The sequence below is a fragment of the Haliaeetus albicilla genome, chromosome 18 (genome assembly GCF_947461875.1).
Source record: "Haliaeetus albicilla chromosome 18, bHalAlb1.1, whole genome shotgun sequence".
Taxonomy (NCBI): domain Eukaryota; kingdom Metazoa; phylum Chordata; class Aves; order Accipitriformes; family Accipitridae; genus Haliaeetus; species Haliaeetus albicilla.
In genome coordinates this window covers 9,923,496-9,941,335 of record NC_091500.1, presented here as the reverse complement: position 1 = coordinate 9,941,335, position 17,840 = coordinate 9,923,496, and the positions used below count along the sequence as shown (strand labels likewise).

General features: G+C 35.4%; 1 protein-coding gene across 1 annotated transcript in view; it reads right to left on the bottom strand.

Moving 5' to 3' along the window:
- The window catches only part of APOB (apolipoprotein B), a 37,997-nt gene extending 21,882 nt beyond the window's left edge, over positions 1-16,115 (bottom strand). Inside the window, exons 1-17 of the mRNA XM_069805703.1 lie at positions 15,966-16,115; positions 14,253-14,291; positions 11,503-11,618; positions 10,480-10,625; positions 9,289-9,442; positions 8,949-9,104; positions 7,820-7,944; positions 7,547-7,632; positions 6,589-6,808; positions 5,337-5,564; positions 5,040-5,157; positions 4,774-4,920; positions 3,497-3,708; positions 2,933-3,170; positions 2,217-2,393; positions 1,743-1,934; positions 816-983 (exon numbers count right to left, since the gene is read on the bottom strand). Of these exons, the coding sequence (XP_069661804.1) occupies positions 816-983; positions 1,743-1,934; positions 2,217-2,393; positions 2,933-3,170; positions 3,497-3,708; positions 4,774-4,920; positions 5,040-5,157; positions 5,337-5,564; positions 6,589-6,808; positions 7,547-7,632; positions 7,820-7,944; positions 8,949-9,104; positions 9,289-9,442; positions 10,480-10,625; positions 11,503-11,618; positions 14,253-14,291; positions 15,966-16,023 (2,580 nt within the window). The 5' untranslated portion in view covers positions 16,024-16,115. The remainder of the gene's footprint in view (positions 1-815; positions 984-1,742; positions 1,935-2,216; positions 2,394-2,932; positions 3,171-3,496; positions 3,709-4,773; positions 4,921-5,039; positions 5,158-5,336; positions 5,565-6,588; positions 6,809-7,546; positions 7,633-7,819; positions 7,945-8,948; positions 9,105-9,288; positions 9,443-10,479; positions 10,626-11,502; positions 11,619-14,252; positions 14,292-15,965) is intronic.
- Between the last annotated feature and the right edge of the window lie 1,725 nt (positions 16,116-17,840).

Here is a 17,840-nt window from a genome sequence, read left to right as displayed (position 1 = left end):
AGATTTGAATTTCTCTAAATAGAAAACAGCTTATTTTCAAGCTTTTGGTTTGGCCATTACAGAAACAAGGGACAGAATGCAAAATTCTGGAAAAAGTTCCAAAGGTAATTAAAAGGCATTCAGTACTAAATTTGAGGACTTTTATTTTTAGTTTTACTTAAATCATGTATATGATGGAAAATTAAAAGTTTAGGTCAACTGAAACTATTGAGAAATTTATATAAATTATTGACTAAATTAGAGCAAAATAGTTATTAAAACTGTAAAAAAGAATGGAAATATTTAATTGGTTTTATTTTAACCAAATAATTAATTTTCTGTCACATGCTCTTTAACTGTTACATTTTAAAAATGTTTCCTTTCAGAACAAAAAATGTTTCATTTAACTCAATTTTCAATATTTCTTTTAACTGAAATTCAAAATTTTCACTTTGAATTGGCCACATAATTTTTTTTTTTTAACTGCTTTGAACAGCAAATTCACGAGCTGTAGCTTTCATGCTATTCTCATTTGAGAGCAGGGAGAAAGAAATAAACAGAGGTTAAAAGGATTATTTTTGAAAGGGTGATTAAAATACTTTGAATTCATAAATATTACGATGTCTCATACTTAATTTTTTATATGTATTACTTCTTACTTTAATGTAAATGTCATCCACAAATTAATTGGAGACCTCTAATATGTAAGGTGTTTTTTTTTTCATTTCAAGAGTATTTTGTAGTCTTTAAAATTCTTCTGATGTTACAGTTTTATCCCTAAATGAGATTGTAGATTACTAGGAGGAGACAAAAGATACACAGCTGCTGACACTTACACTTTTTTGATGAAGCTTTACAGCTACTTTGGCCCCAGGTGTTGCTATTCCAGACAAGGCAAATTTCAGTTGCAAACCTGCTCCAGTTGGGAGCTCAAACTCATTGTCCATAAACATGTAGTGGACAAATAAATCCCTGTCAACACCTTTTGAGATGGCTTGTGCAATCTGTGAATCAAACAAGGAAGTGAACAGTAACAAACCTACACTTTGGAATATGTACATTTCATACTTCAAAAATTGATCATGGAATGATTGTTACTGTATAATCCAAAAATTAATTTCATATAGAGCACGGAAATCTAATTTCTGCAGATTCTTTGCTTCAAAAAATGTACTAAAGACTGTTTATCAAAATCTCAGCATTAAAGGAATACTAGATTTTATCACCTGCCTTGATACACACAGATCACCTACCCTGACATACACATACAAAGGTGAATTGGTTTAGATAACATGTAACATTCTGGCTTCCTCAAAACGGCAAAGCGGTTTTTACTTCAATGAAAGAAGGGGTTTACCAAACACTCTTAAACAGTGCTACATCTTTTCTTTTTAACACGATGAATTATTGCTTAATAATAAAATACATTTTTCTTAATTAGAAATTTAGTAGTAACATAATGGCCAACACTAAGATTTTGGGTATTGTTCCAGTAGATATCTCAATCATACAGTAAGAGCTGAACCTTCCATTTTTCCTTCCTTTCACCCATCTTCCAGGAGGACTCCACTTGGTTATTGAGGAATCTTCATGGGTTTCTCAGAGTCCTTCAGACTAAACCTGGATATCTTATTTTAAATAATTTTGTTTTCATGCTAGTATCAAATATCCATTTTTTACATAATAAACACAACCCAAATCTTAAAAAAATCTTGTAGAAAAAACCCAAATTAATAATACACATTGGTGCATCAGAAACATACCATTTCGGGAATAGTCTGAAGAGTTTTAACACTCTTTAAAATCATGCTTCCCAGCAATTTGAAATCATTGAGTTTCATGTACCCAAGTTCTTCTCCCAGGATTCTCAGATATGCTCTTCCTTCAGGAGCTTCCTTGTTGCCCAATTCCTTTATCAGTTTTTCGAGGTTAAGCATTATTCCTTTCATGATATCCTGAAAATTCAGTCAGAAAGTAGTAAAACAGATTTATAAGAAATCTGTAAGATCATATATCTAGAACAGTTACTTAGTGAATGTCAGCTAATCTGCACATGCAATTCTTACAGATTTGTCTCCAGACAAAGGCCCCTCACACATACAATTAAGAAAAAACCACTGTTACATAGCATTAATGATTTCTATTTTAGCTTACCAGAAGAGAAGAAGTATCATATACAAAAAAGGGGGAAGTGCTGTAATTATCGTGTAAAGATAGCAATACCGTGCTGCGCATACCTGATCCTGCTTGCCATCCTGGGAGTAACCAAAATAGTCAAAAAGCACCTTGGAAACCTGCTCTGGCACTCTGCCGTCAACCCAGTACAAGGCCTTGCTTGCAGTGTCTGGAAAAAATCCCTTCTCTCCAAACAAAGCTTCCAGTGTTGGTTCAAACCCCTTTCCATCCAAGCCAAGCTGAAATGAACAGGACAATGCAATAACTGAGAGAGTTTCCCCACTTCTTTGGAACTTTACAACAAACAGACTTTCTGGGGAACAAACAATGTATTTAAAGTGTATCCTACAAGCCTATGATTCTTAAGCGAAGATATGGAATACTAGGTCTTAATTCATCTCTGTGGTGAGGTCCAACAAAAAACCTACACATGGGCTGTATCTCGCTTAAAATCTACTGTGAGTACTTCAGTGTGCCAGTAATGATTCATTAGCATGAAGTCAATTTGTTACAGATGGGTTCATTTTACCCTAGCTGAGGCCTTTAATAACTCCAACAGGGTCGTCCATCCAGTCAGTGGCAAGTGACATCACATAACAAATGGCTTGCTCTAAAGCCCATTGAGATCAAATGAAAGTCCCCTTGTAGGCATAGTGATCTTTAGATTTCTCCCAAAGCTTGTAACAACAATACATTATTCAGAGAAAGTTGTTATAAGAAAACAGAAATGAGAAAGAAAACAGCTGAATACTAGCAAAGTTTTTGATAATTGTTGTACCTCAAAGATATCACTTGGGCCAAATCCATACACATTCAAGGTGGTTTTTAGCATAGTCTCTTTAGGAACATAGCTGTTTGGATCAAATACCACATTTCCCTCTACTTTGGCAGAGATGGGATCAACTCCAGGTACAGAAACTGTTTTGGAAATCTGATAATTTTGTGAGAACTTTTTGAAATCTTTGGCTGTTGGAACCTGGTTTCCTTTCAGAGCTTCTTCAACTCGGCTTTTTAGACTAGGAAAAAGGATAGCAATGCAAATATGATTAGTACAAATTCCAAAACCTCATTTAGTCTTAGTTGAGGGATTTCTTGTGTCACTTGCAGACATTCATGCAACAGTAAAAATAAGACTTAAGGGAAAGACTGTAAGCTGGCATGGCCATAGGCACTGACAAAGCCATAGATTTATTCAGCAGATGTGCTTGTTCAAAGAAAACAAACAAGCAAACAAACAAAAAAAACCAAGCAAAAAATGTGCACTGCTAAATAACTACCACTGCAGCTACGATCAGAACTTTGTTCTTCCTAGGACACCAGTATATAACTAAATTTTACTTACTCTTCAATGCCTACTTCTTCAGAGTCTAGGATGTTTGCAATGTGTGAGGCAATAAAGCTTTTCACTTGCTCATTCTTCTCCTTTGTGAGGACTCTCAAAATTTTTGTGAGATCACTTGGGGAAGGATTTTTCATCAGTATGAGATAGGCTGCTAGACGTTTGTCTGTAGGTGCATCCCCTTCTTGGAATGCTTTCAGAAGTGCTGAACGGTCCTATATAAATAGAGAAAGGTTTGCACTGATAAGCTGGCTAGTAGATGATATTGCTAAATTCTTTTAGGAATATATAGGGTTAAATAATTTCCAGGATGTAATTTTTTCAGGACCACATAACTATTTCTATACCTTATTTCTATATCTGACAAAAAATTTTTCATTGCAGCTATTCTGATAAAGTTTCTTTTGATAGAAAAGTCACAGAAATTATGGTTTTATTAAAACTGATTTTCCTATAATGTATCTGGCAGGTTACTTTTTTGTTTAGAAAAGTAAATTTTGATTTTTGGGAATCAGAAGTGTTCTGGTCTGGAGACAAATTCTCAAATTTTGGAAAAAAGACCATTCAATGTAGGAAAAGAAGGTGATCAAAGTCTTCTGCTGCAGGAAAATTAAAAACATAGTTTGAAAATAAATAATAATAATAAAAATTAAATGCTTCAAATTAATCTGAGGACATGAGCTCCAGGTGTTTCCAGGCTCCCACACTTGTTAAGCCTTGTCTGGAAACAAGAGCATGTCTCTTAGAGTAGAAACTTGTTGATACTGAAACTATTTCACTATACTAAGCTGAAGTGCTCTGTATAATGACACCCATTCCGTAGGAGATGCTTTAGTGTCACTGTAATGTAAACATAAATCTAACCAGTACTATTAACAACAATGACAACAAAATGCCAGTATAAAATAGGGATCTGATATTTTTTTTAGTTAAAGCCATTTACATCTGGAGTAATTTGTTAGTTAAAACCACCTTTAAGTAAGTAGAACTCCATTTAAGACACTCTAACAGGAACAGATCCAAACCTCCCATTTAAACTGAGACTACCTATACAAAGGAACTACATCTCAAAGGATTAACACCTACTAAGTCTGCAGAAATTCTCAGATATGTTTATGGAAACTAAACTAACTAAAGGAGTTCTAAAAAAGCTGGAGACAGCTAAAAGGGAGATAGCAAAACTATGAAATAATGGGAATGTTTTTGCATATTCAATGACTTCTGTGAACAGTCAAGGTGAACTGAAGACAGTTTATGCTGCTTCTTATGACCCAATTTACCTCTTCAGTAATAGTCATTTTCCTGAATGCCTGAATGGCTGCTTTCTGAACTGAAAGTGATGCAGCTTCATTTCTGATACATGTCTTAAGAAAAGATTTCAGGTTGGGTTTGGCTCTCTCCATTACTGCACCCATGTTTCCAATAGCCTGTCAGTGATGAAAACACAGAAAGATGATGAGCATTTTTTTCTCCACGAAGAGAAGTAGAGTAATATATGTGCTACAATTTAAAATAGGGGAAAAAGGAAATAAGGAAATAAAAATACCCGAAGTGTGAGGTATGTGAGTTCATCTTCCCCAGAACAATCACTGCCAAGCAGTGATGCCATGAAGTCTGCAACATCTGTTATTTCCTCTGTCACGATCATCTTCTCATTGTAGAACCTAAATAAATAGAAAAACACATTAGAAACAAAAGGAGAAAATGGGAAATGTCTATTTTTCATTCCTAAAGAGCAAATTCATGAGAATAACAAAAAATCCGACTACTCTTAGGGTTTACCCTAAGCATTGTAATGTTTTCTTGAGGTTATTTTGTATAATTACATGCTATCATTACTTACTTAGTAACAGAATGACTCAAGCCATAAAAAGAAGCTCTGCTTGGCTGATACTGGGCCATGTTAAGAATTTCCCGTATTCTTTTCGGAGTTGGAGAAGGCAATAGTCCCAGGGTATATGTCACCAGGTCTACCACAAGCGGATTCACATTTCCAGTTCTCAGTATTTGCAGGACTGCACCATAGCACTCTGGAGTCCCGCACTGAGTCAGGGCCTGAACTGTGATGGAACTGAAAGGAAAAGAGATGACTTTGATTAATTAATTCCCTGTTTGCAGTTACTGCTGCATGTTGCATGTTTGAAATAAACATTTGACAGGTTTATTAGGGTGTTTTAATATAAATTATGTATGCTTATGAATGACTGGAAGCAAATCACACAATTGCTTATCAAAACGAAGCTTCTTAGTTTTACAAGTTATACTAATAACATGATTAGCTATGAACAACAAGAAAGTATTAACAACACTATAATTACACAGACATATCTTTTTTTTCTCTGCAACAGACTTTCCTACAATTTTAAGTATTATAATATAATGTATTCAACCAGACTGAGGCTCTAGTCCCTCTACAGACTGAGGACATAAAGTATGTGTAAACTGACTGAAGTCCAGCTAGGACAGAAGAGTAAGGGTGGGGAGTGGAGGGCAGGGTCAGACCAAGGAATGGTGCCCTTCCATGTCTCCAAAAATCTCACTTTCAAAACTCTGTTCTTTGCTATAAGTCAGACTTGGGAGCTTGGAATTACAGTCATTGTCCTTGAGCAAAACTGCATGAAAGATATTTGGCTCTAATAACATATCCACAGGATTGCATCTGGCATACAGGCTTGGGATGGTGGTGGGGAGAAAAACACTGTACTGGTCTGTGTTATACTCTAATTTATAGTTCAGCTTCTCCAATAAGTTTGGAAGATTTGAAGGGGGAATGGTCAAAACAATATTAGTTCTTCATAGAAGGCTAGAACTTTCAGATCTATTTGAATTCTTATATTGTTCTCATACATATAATGTTCAAGTTCCAATTAACAACTGAGCACTTCTGATGGAAAATTGTGAAATCCACAGGTTTTACTCTGTCTTCCTTATTTTGCTCTCTAGATAATTCTGATGATACTTATCTTTCTGAAAGACACTCTTTACATCTCATTAACCTCTAATTTAAAACCACTTGCAGCGAATCATCAACTTTAGAATGGATTTGCTATGGCATTGACATGTGGTCACTTGCACAATGAACTGTTGTAACATACCTTGAAGTTTCCATCATCTTTGGTACAAGAGAGCCAAGAGTGGTGTTATGTAAACTTCTAAGTCCAGAAACAAATTTGTAAAAGAGTCTTGCTCTCTGCTGGTTCTGCTGGGAAGCTGTAAGTTTCTGCAGCTCCTGAAGGGTTTTCAGAACAGCATCCCCCTGCCTGGAAAATTTGGCATCTGTACTTTCCAGTGCAAGTCCCTTCTCTTCCAGTTCATCTAGCAATTAAAAAAAATTGCATTCTTTATATCTTTATCAAGCAGCTATGTTCATTTTTATCTTCTGTCATACATTCAGTATAAATATAAACTCTGTAGATTAATTTATGTGATAACTATTTAAGTTCAACAGCTGAACAGTTTCTAAAAATAATGGAGTGGAATTTAAAAGTAATTGTCCCAAAAGTAGAATAATACCTATTTGCATAAATTCTTTTACATTTTCATGAAGATGATTCTTTAACATCTTTGGATTAGCATAGTTTGCTTTTTCATCTTTTAATGATTATATCTTAGAAGAAATATGTTACGACTACGAATAACAACTACATGTCAAAAAAGTGTGTTTCAGAACCAAATCTATAGTAATCATGGACTGTTTACATTTGGCAGCTGAAGCTGAAAGTTGCATAAGAAATTACAGTTAGCTAAAAAGGGTTCATTAAACTAATTTCCAATAAGATTAAACTTACTTTCCAAGCAAATTATAAATTTTTAATTATAAACAATAATTTCAAAATTAAAATGAAAAGACAAAGATTATGTAAAATTAGAGTGTTTTTAAACTTTTCAGGTTTTCCCATCTTATACCCCAACATTTTTCTTTACTAAATTGATCAAATTTCATTAAAAACTGCATCTTTAATTAATTCACTGTTTAAAAAAATATTGTCCCTGTATTTAACCTGTACTTATATTTTGTCCCTGTATTTGTATTACTGAGAATTGCAGCTATACCTCCATCAAAATTTCTGTTATTGATCTTTGGGGTATCTTCAAGCTTCAGTGTCTGGTTGACCTCCGTCATCACACCATAGCGATTTCTAGCAAACAAAGAAAAATACAGTGCTTTAGTTGAGTCTAAGTACCTCTGAGGGGTCTTGCCATGCCTCCTGCCTTCTTGAGAACACAATGCATATTTGGGGATGAAGTCAGGGCAGAATGTGATACATCACCATTTAAAATGAATATTTATAAATAAAGGGCAATGATAAATAGTGAGAAACCTACTTGTATGAGGAGGGCAGAAACAGGTGTTTTTCACTGCAGACAGCATCTCTTATATGCCTTTTCTTTGCATCAATATTGTAATGACAGAATTGAGTGCTCCTTAGAAGAGTAGATAACGGGATGTTCTGTAAAATAAATAGTTTGGCAGTCATTTTACTCAATAGTATAGGAAACAAACATAGTTTTAAAGGCTGCCACAGTTTTATGGTAATATTAATAGTTACAGCATATTAGAAAAAAAAGGTGCATAACTGGAATCGTTCTCACACAAAGAGAAAATTGTGCCAGTATCAATCTTTAGTCTTAAGTCTCCTCACAGGCAAAAATCCCACTGAAATTTTCCCTCAGGCCTTACTGAGGTGTTTGGCTTAGTAGTTACTTCATGATTGATCCCCTACTGCCTACAACAAAGGACTCCTTCATAGAAACCAGTTTGTAATTTTTAGAGAAGTTCAGGCCCCTCGTAACAGCTGATGCTCTTTTTAATTTCACTCTTATTATAAAAACTTTAAAGATTTCTACAAGAAGCTGTAGAAAAGGCAGAAATTAAAAAATGTGGTTTTCGCATGATGTGAAATCCTAATTTTTTTTTTTTGAGGGAAAACACTCAAAAGCACAGATGCCATGATACCAGGAAGAAATCTGCCAATATTCATGCAAGCAACTGCATTTGATTATTGTGGATTAACAGGTAGCCTGAACACCATGTCAAACCATTTACTTTGGGGTATTTAGAGCCCTCTCTTCCTGCACATCATACACAAAACAGGGTTTTGGTGGACTACATGTTTTACATGAAATTGGAATGTTGAAAATTTTGATCAAAAAACCTAAAAATTTGGATATGATCTGACAGGTTATTGTGTAACCAATAGTACTAACTACATCTATGAAAAGCTCTCCTTTAAAATATAAGAACATGAAAGAAGGTAACTACACTTTTTCTCCACATCTGTTTTTCTCTATTGACTGCCAACAAAACCACAGTGTGATCTAATGCAAGGGTACAGAAAACCTTTTTAAGCTTTTAGAAGATAAATACAAAATTTAGTTGTTGTAGTAATTGTTTATCATTTTAAGTGATGTAGTGAAGAATGTTATATCATACACATTTTAATGGTATACTTACTAGTCCCTTTACAATAGCAATAGGGCTGATGTAATCTCTGCTGGGACTGAAGTTGTCACAGGCTTTCAGGTCCCTGTTAATTGAAATATCTTCTGCAACATTTCCTTTTCTAGATTTGAATTCAACTTCACTGTCACATTTTCCATATACAGTATCCTGGAAAGAAGAAAGAAATCAGTGTCTTAGTCCATGCTGTCAGACGTTTTCTGATCTAGCTGGAAGGCACCCTTTTCCATCTGAACTTCCAGGTCTTTTGAAAATTATGTTCAGGAGTAACTCTGCTAGGTGAGTTTTCTTCCATTTGTTAAGGAAATAAAATTAATGCTTTCAAAACACGTACCATTGAAATTGTTTTTACGTTTTCTACTGTTTCTGTTGGCACAAGTAGAGCTGAGATGATTCCTCTCTTGAGATTCAGTACATTTAGAGGTTCATCCTTCTCTGGATACAGTTTGACTTTTGTTCCATCCTGAATGCTGAATTTTAGCTCATGCCTGCCCAAAAAACCCCCAACATTAGTATGAAATCATGTTAAAGCCACCCAGTGGAGAACATGTTACCAATAAACAGCTGGGCTATAGCTAAAGCACTATGTTTACCTTGGTCTATCATTATTTTCTATTGACTGTTGTTACTATTAGAGAGTATTACTATTAAAGCAGCAAAATTCTAACCAAGGACATTCTGATATCACTCGACTACGTCATGTAAGGACAAACAAGTATCAAGAGCAATGGCTGGAAGTCAGAATTGCACAAATTCAGAGAGGAGATAAGTAAATTTTTAGAATGAGGTAATTATTAACTACTGTAATAGGCTACAAAATGATGGGAAGGATTCTCTACTGGTTGCAGTCTTTAAATAAAACCTTGATTGTTTTCTAAAAAACATACTTTAACACTGTCTCAAGCTGTTTTGAGATCTATGGCTTGTGAAACAAGATGGACTGGATACTGAGGCATTGAAACAAGCATGAAGGTGCATGAGTAAAACATGCCCCGACAAGCACTAGAGACTAGCTGGGTGGAGAGAGTAGTAGCAATAAGTTACAAAAGCAGATAAGTAAGGAAAAGATAAGTTACATGGGTCATTAAAGATCGGGATAGGAAATCTGGACTTCAGTCTCAAAAGCCTTTCTACTGCACAGTCTTTGTACCATGTCAGCAAAGGGAAATTATCTTAAAATGGCTGTACACAGCCATTTGAGAATTTGCTTACAAGAAGGAACATTCTACTTGCAATAATCTTTTAGGGACTACCCAACAGTTCCCTGATGTAGATGATATAAATGACAAAAACATTCCAGGTGAAAATTCTGGATGGAAGAAAATCTTCCCTACGAGCAATTGAGAACTGTGCCAAGTTAGCCCTTAATTGTATCAGGGAGACTTTTGCTGTGGAACCAGCTAATAAATCGACCATGTTATGAAATGTGTTCTATGCCTGGAAAAACATAGTCAGGGTGGACTGTAACACTGCAGCCTGTTCCATGTTAAGGCTACAAGCACTGATGATCATTGATATTGCTTACTTGGACATGGCATTTGCAAAGTCTTCAGAGTTCTTTGACTTTTTCAGCATGGCCCTTCCCTCAGTGTCAACACCAAATGTCTCCCTCAGGGAGCAATGCATTGTCCTCAGGATGAAGTGGCACAGCTGTGGTACCTCCAGTTCAACCTGAAAACACAAATATGATGTGTTTATCTTTTTTTCATTATCATGTTTCCAGGATCATCCAGTTACAGTTTTGAAAATATGGTATTCCTTGGATTTTGTAAAGTGTCAGAATCACCCTGCTAGCAGCTGTTGGGAAAGATTCCAAAGTACTCTAAATAGCTTAAGGTAACTTGAGGGAGAAGATATGAAAGCAGGTATTTGCTTGGCTAATGGCATGGAGTATACTATATACACAGTAAACAAGCAGCTTAGGTTCTGAAAATTTATAGTACTAGAAGAACTGCATGAAAACTTGAGTCATTACACTGATCAAAGTTTAGACTCTGTAAGAACAGCGTGTGCTAAATAAATATTTTCCCCAGTTACTCCATTTCAGAAAAAAATCCCCATGATGGGAAAGTTTGGGGCAAGATGGAGAGACATTGGGTAGTTTAATGGCCTACGGAATCTTTTAGTCCTACAGCCCTGATCCTGGCTTGACTACCATCAACAGGCTATCAAGTGGTCTTCATGGCATTAATGAGCTGGTTTTGTTCAACTTCTAGAATTGTTTGATGGACACTGGTAGACTCAGCCTAGGAGCTAAGGAAAACTGAACTACCAGGTCTTCCCCCTCTCTTGTGTAAAAGTACAGCCAGATCAGAATTGAAATGCACTGGCACAGTGGTATGAAGCATTTCTGCCATACTCAGTGCCTTCTGTCTAGGACAGGCAGGGCTTAGTCTACAGGCAGGGCTTAGTCTTCAGGACTCTCAACACATGCCTTTCAAAAGAATGACGTTGTTTGGAAAAACACTGAAGGATGCTCCCCAGCTTCCAGCTCCCATGTTATTCAGTATACAGTCCCACTTGGTTGTATTTACTCCTCTTTCCCTACCTTGCAAGTAATCTTTGAACCACTTCGAGAATCTGCTGTTCCTGTGATCCCATTTGATGTTTCTGCTTCATATAAGTAAACATACTTTCTGAGGTGTTTAAATCTGGTTGCATCTTCTGCAATTGGGAAAACAAGAGTGCTTTTATGACTTGGGTAGGATATGCATATGTTGACCATTACAATACACGCTTAGTGTTGTGCAACTAAAATGAATCCCACATATAAAGGAAGCATGAGGACCCTCTCACTATTTCATTTTATGGAGTAGCTTTCAGACAAAGAAGTAATGCCTTCATGTCAGCTGGATGCTTTCTGAAGCATAAGACAAAACTTGTGGGGGAAGCATAAGTTTTGGGGTCCACCACTCTGATGAGATCTGACAGTATGACTCTACCTGGCCTTCAATCATGCCCCATTAAAGTTAATGATAAAAACAGGAGAAAACTTAAGATATGGAACCGTTTTAAAAATGACCCTATTTCTTCTTAATTAAAGCAATCAAATGGTGATTTTCAAATTGGTAATAGAATTATTCATTTCAGCTCAGATTTTTCCATCATAACTCAAATGCAAGGAACTGCTTTATCTAAGTCACATGACTGAGACTGAAAGCAAATAAACACAGAAAGAGACAGAATACCAAAACTAGCATTCCTCAATACCATTTCACCTTAATCTACAGAGTATCTTTCTGCCCCAGACTGTCCTGAAACATCATCTGCTCTAATTCACTTATTAGATCAGCAAATTTTACTGGAGTAGACTCTTTTTAATGGAGATAATCTTTAGTTATACGAAGAGCATCCAGAAGAAGAAAAAGCACTAAGTTATGAATAAGAATAAGGCAGAAGGAAGTATTTGCAGAGGCGTTTCTCTTTTTAGCAAAGGAAGCCCCAAAACCTAATGGGCTTCCTCAAAGGGATTAATGTCACCTGTGTTTTATCTGTCCCTGTTGCTTTCAGAGGCAATTAATCTGTAATTTTAAACCCTACAAGCAGGAATGGACGTGGTAATAGAGACATAAAGAAAATAATATTTTGTCTCAGTGTCAAATACAGGGATATAAGATCTTTTGGTGTATGGAATACCAAACAATGTTCTCAATTACAATTCACTCCTATTATAACTGCAGGCATTTTAAACTAAACATATGATGATCAGGCATTTGAAGTTACTGTGTTAGAGCAGTTTAGGTCTATCTGAACCAGAAGTTACTGGTCCCTCTGTTTAGACTGAGCAACTCACTGGGATTGTGACACTGTGGTGATGCTGAGTGAAAAGCAATTTCCTAAATTGCTCCTCTGTGGTTATGTGTGACTGTCTGAACATATTAGAATCCTGATCTACTTTTATGGAAAAAAAAAAAGGTAAAGTCATCTCGGTGTAAACCCACACAACCACCATCAAATCTGTATGATTTTGCCTGCCTATACTTGCCATGAATGTATCATCTTACTCTTCCTCTTTCACAAAATATTTTTCATGTTAGAGGCGAATGGCAATATTATCTTGCCCTTTATGTCACAGAATTGCATACTTAGAGAGGAGAACAGAACAGCACTATTAATTTTGTATTTCCTCCTTAGACTATCACTTTTATAAGCTTTACATACTTTAATAGTGTTTTAACTGACATTACTTTTATGTAATTTCTAGACAGAAATAATATATTTAATACTAGCTATCATACAGTAATCAACATCTTACAAACAACTGAAAACTGAATTAAATTATCTAATTAACCTTAAAATTAAGTGCTATAAAAAAAATCAATACTACCTCTGTCAGTTTTGGGTATCCTGGACTATAACATTGCTTAACTGTACATTCTCAGAAATTTTTGCAACACCAGTATCTACTATGCTAAAGTGAAAAGGCTAATTATTGCTTCATTTCCTGCTTTTAAACAGAAATAAATGGCAAAGGAATAGGGAAATGATAAGATTAGAAATGCAAATACCAAATAATATATTGTATCAAAAGATACACAAGAAATTGGCAACAAAACCCAGAAGTCTTTGAGTTGGTTCAGGCAGCTGAAATAAACCCAACTGCCTGGAGATGGTGCTAAAGCATCCAACAAGGGAAAAAAACCCTGAAGACAAAGAAAAAACAACTTATTTGGTACTTTGACCCTATGGTGGAACATTATGTATTTAACCAAGCAGTCAGGGCCAGTCAGAGTTCATTAGAAAGATAGGGCATAAAGTCAGCATTTCCTGAGTCTTGACTTGTTTAAAGAAATTGCTGTCCTTGCTGACAGAGTTGATGATTTATTCTACAGGTATTTAGTTAGACATCCAAGTGCAATTCTGGGGGTTTAGCAGCCACTGTGAAGGGTAAATGAGCAGTGAGATTCAGCCCATGGTAAAGTGTAACGTACATAACCTTACTGCTAAAGCTTCACATCTGACAAACAGGGATTTCTAAATTAAGGAATTTGTACCTGACAATTAAGAAATCAACAAAACAAAGGAAAGTAGTTTCTTAATGGGAGCTTTTAAAAAGCTTAGAAACTCAATCTCAGCTCCTCCGATCCTAGGAAACTTTTGAAATTCTTTTAGCCAAGCCTTATGCATAATTAAATAACTAAAATAAATGCAATAAAGACTTCAGAATATTGCCATCACTTTTGTTTCAGTAATTCCAGAGGAAGAGATTTATGGAATAGGAAAAATCAATCTTTGAAAGAGGTATTCAGTTAATATAGTGACATAAGATAACAAAAGCAGATGCAGGAAATCAATTACTTGAACATCCTGAATTTCCACTTTCAGGCGTTTCTTCTTCTGTAAAGAATAAAAACAAGAATTAAAAGCTGGAAAAGCAGTTTATAGCTATAAAACAAGGGCTGTGGAAATATAAATGGAAATACTACATTTTCATTATAAGACCTTTTTAATTCATACCAACTTTTGGTGTAGTTTGGCACACTGATGTAAATAGCAAAGTTACTATTAACATTGACAGTACAGAGTCAAATCTAAAGGGAGTTACAGTAGTTGCCCTGATATTGTGAACTAAGACCTCCGAATAGGATCTTTAAGTCACTGAATTAAATTGATTTAAACTGAGAAGAATCAGCTTCAAGGTTAACAAGTATTTGAAAAACCCTATGTTATGTGAAATAGAAAGTTTATAAATAATGAACAGATGAAATGCACCATATAACATGGCCTACTTTTAAAATTTTAGTCTATTTGAGCACACAAAAATGCTGCATAATGGATGAATGGCTATATTTTGGGTTTTGTACATTTAAAAAAGGACAACTTTGACAATTAATACTACAATTCTCTGCTATTAAATCTTTTCTGAATATTGAGAGTTCATTCTTTGGAAGAAAAGAACACTGATTAGAAGCCTATTCAAGTTAAGAAGAATCATTTGCTCCAAAGTGTCTTAGGTATGTCCCATATGACTCTATTTAAAATAAAATAAAATAAAATAAATTAAAAAAAAATCTAATCTAGTAAATTCGCTGCATTCATTTGATGCTGTGCCATTCTTTGGGATATCACACATGAATGTCAGCACTTTTCACAATATTCTCTGCACACTTCCCAAGTTTTCATTCTGGGAATTCTAAGGTTGACCACTCTATAAATAGAGTGTAACATTAATTACAGTAACAGCAATAGCAACAGTAATACTACTATTACTATTACAACAGTAATAGTAATATCATTATTAATAACCATTAGAAACAAGTGCATCCTTTAAAATTGTATAACATCAGTCAACAACAGAATTAGTTCAACAAAGGTGTATTTATGATAAATTCCATCTGCATATAAAACCAGACCTGCATAATTGGCCCCAGACGCACTTTCCTCCTTAAGGTTCCTGAAGTCTTAAGTAACACTACAGTGTCGTATTCTAAAAAGCCACTTGTTGGGAAGCAAGGAGAGCTCACAATCCACAGCACCATATTGATCTAGGCTGTCTTTCCTGATCTTAGGAAAAAAACTCTACTGGCCTACTTCTTTTACTACTACTACCGATGACTATGTCCCTTTAATACAAAATTGTATTTCAAATGTCACTATTGCCTGCCAAACACATTCTGCTTTATTGCTCTCTGTATTCACATTTGCTGCAGAATAGGTTAGCAACAGCTGGGATAAGTCTGTATGGTATCTCCAAGCTACAGTATCTCCACAGGGGTTTAAAAGGACAGCATTACAGAAAAACAATTAGGCCAAAATAAACTATGTGAATTCCTTACAAGTTGCAAAACACATTAAATCTGATCAAAAGATACCAGGTGACATTTGTGACTTTTTCTACATTGGGATCCTCCGATGATTGCCCAGTTCTACAAAGGGAAGAGATGATATCTTTGCCACACTTACCCTCTCTAATTCTATAAGCCATTGTCCTGTTGATTTTTGTATCATTGTTGTTTTAATGGGTTCATAAATAAAGCAGCAAAAAGCACTAACATAAAAGGCAGTACTTACGTGTGAGAACACCACTGCTGAGCAGCAGCAAGAGCAGCAAGAGCTGCACAGGGCCCATGGTGAGCCCCGAACCCTCTTGCTGCTCTTTCTTTTCCTGTTTTTCCTTCCCTCCCCTCTTCACCTCTTCCCTACTGCCTCAGAGGGAGAATGAGCCTTCTGACTTGGACCTCCATTTATATAGTCTGTAGCAAGCAGCTGAGGCAAACGGTTTAGAAAGCTCAGAGCAAATTGCCAAAGGTCCAAAGGTGAGAGTCCCAGATCCTCACTGTGCTCCAGACAATGCTCTGCTTGGGTTGCTGGGAGTCCCTGAAGGCAGAAGACTGAGCATATACTGGAGAGAAGTCACTCTTCCAGTTCCTTGGGCTTTTTATTTAACAGAGTTTTAAAAGCAAAATCCCTCAGCTACAGACTCTAACAATGTATTCAAATAAATTTCCCACATCTACATAGGAGTGATTACAATGCAAAAATTATAGCTGGAAGAAATGACAACTGCAGCATGCTTTCAGTATAGATGTTGAGAGGCTTAAGGGTATGAGTACTTGAGAAAATGAGAGTATTGTGGAATTTAGACATCTTCCCTCTACAGGCAGGAGAATGAAAGTTTAAGATTTTTTTCCTTTGTTGTACCAAAATTTGTCATATACCTTTCTAAAAATAATTTTATATTTACTTGCAATATTCTAGTAAATCAGGCCATGCTCATGTTGAAAGTAAGCGCTGTATAATGATTTTGTTTCCTTATTTTTAAATGCAATTTGTTTTGTTTGCTAATGATAGCAAAAATATGAAAATAAGATGATACAATTTGTCTGAAGGAAGAAGATAAACCTATGAAGAAGATAACCCTGATTAAAATACAAACAAACTCCTTTTTATGAATACATATATTGGTAAAAAAGACTGGGTTTATGTAATGAGAAATTCTAGTAGTTTGAATTCTTTCTCTACTCATATCTATCAAAGCCAACTGCAGTAAGAAAAAATTGACTATGGAAATAGTTAAGAACATTTTGTTCAGTAAATTTAATTTTCATATATCTGATCAAATGGAAATGTTTTGACATTCCCAAATCAAAATATTTCCTCTTAGCTTGTTGAATCAAAAATAAAATTTTGGCTTAGCTAAGCGGTAATTTCTTTTCCCTTGAAATGTTACCATGTTACCATGCATCACTGTAGTTATCTTTAAAGTCTCTTATTTCTTCATACCCTTTTTCTCTTGGACTTCATAGTTGGGTTACGTTTCCCAGGATGCACTATGATCATGTAACTCCTAACATCAGTTCAACCATATGGTAAGCATTGATGTACAATGCGGAGTACTTTCCAATAAGGGAGACCTCTTCCTTGTAATTAGGATTTTGTCTGATGACATTAACAAGAGCATGCCATTTCAGAGAGATCTCTTGCAGAAATTTCTTTCATGGATTGATTCATCAGTATTGGAGACATCACGAAGAAAGCACTTCTTAGATTTTTCCATTTCGGTTTCTGTCCTTGGCTTATACCAATCACAGATACAATAAAACAACCAATAGGAGATTATTATTTTTTACTTCCAAAAAGCAACATAGGTTTTTGTTTACTTTTGTGTTCACAGCTGCTTCAATACGTGTTATGATACGTAACAATGATTTTACTTTGTAGTATGATTCTACCAAAGAGACTGTACAAAAATATCATATTTTTGCCCATAGCATTTGATCCCTTTCTGCGTTCAAACATCAAGAAGTTTTGACTATTATTTAAAATCTACTTATTTGTTCACTTTAGCACTGCAGTTAATAGAGCTCTGGAGTGCCCAGCATTCAGAGATTTGTTAGCTATTTCCCTATTTTGCCTGTGTCTCCTCACTTTCTTCAGGTGGTTATT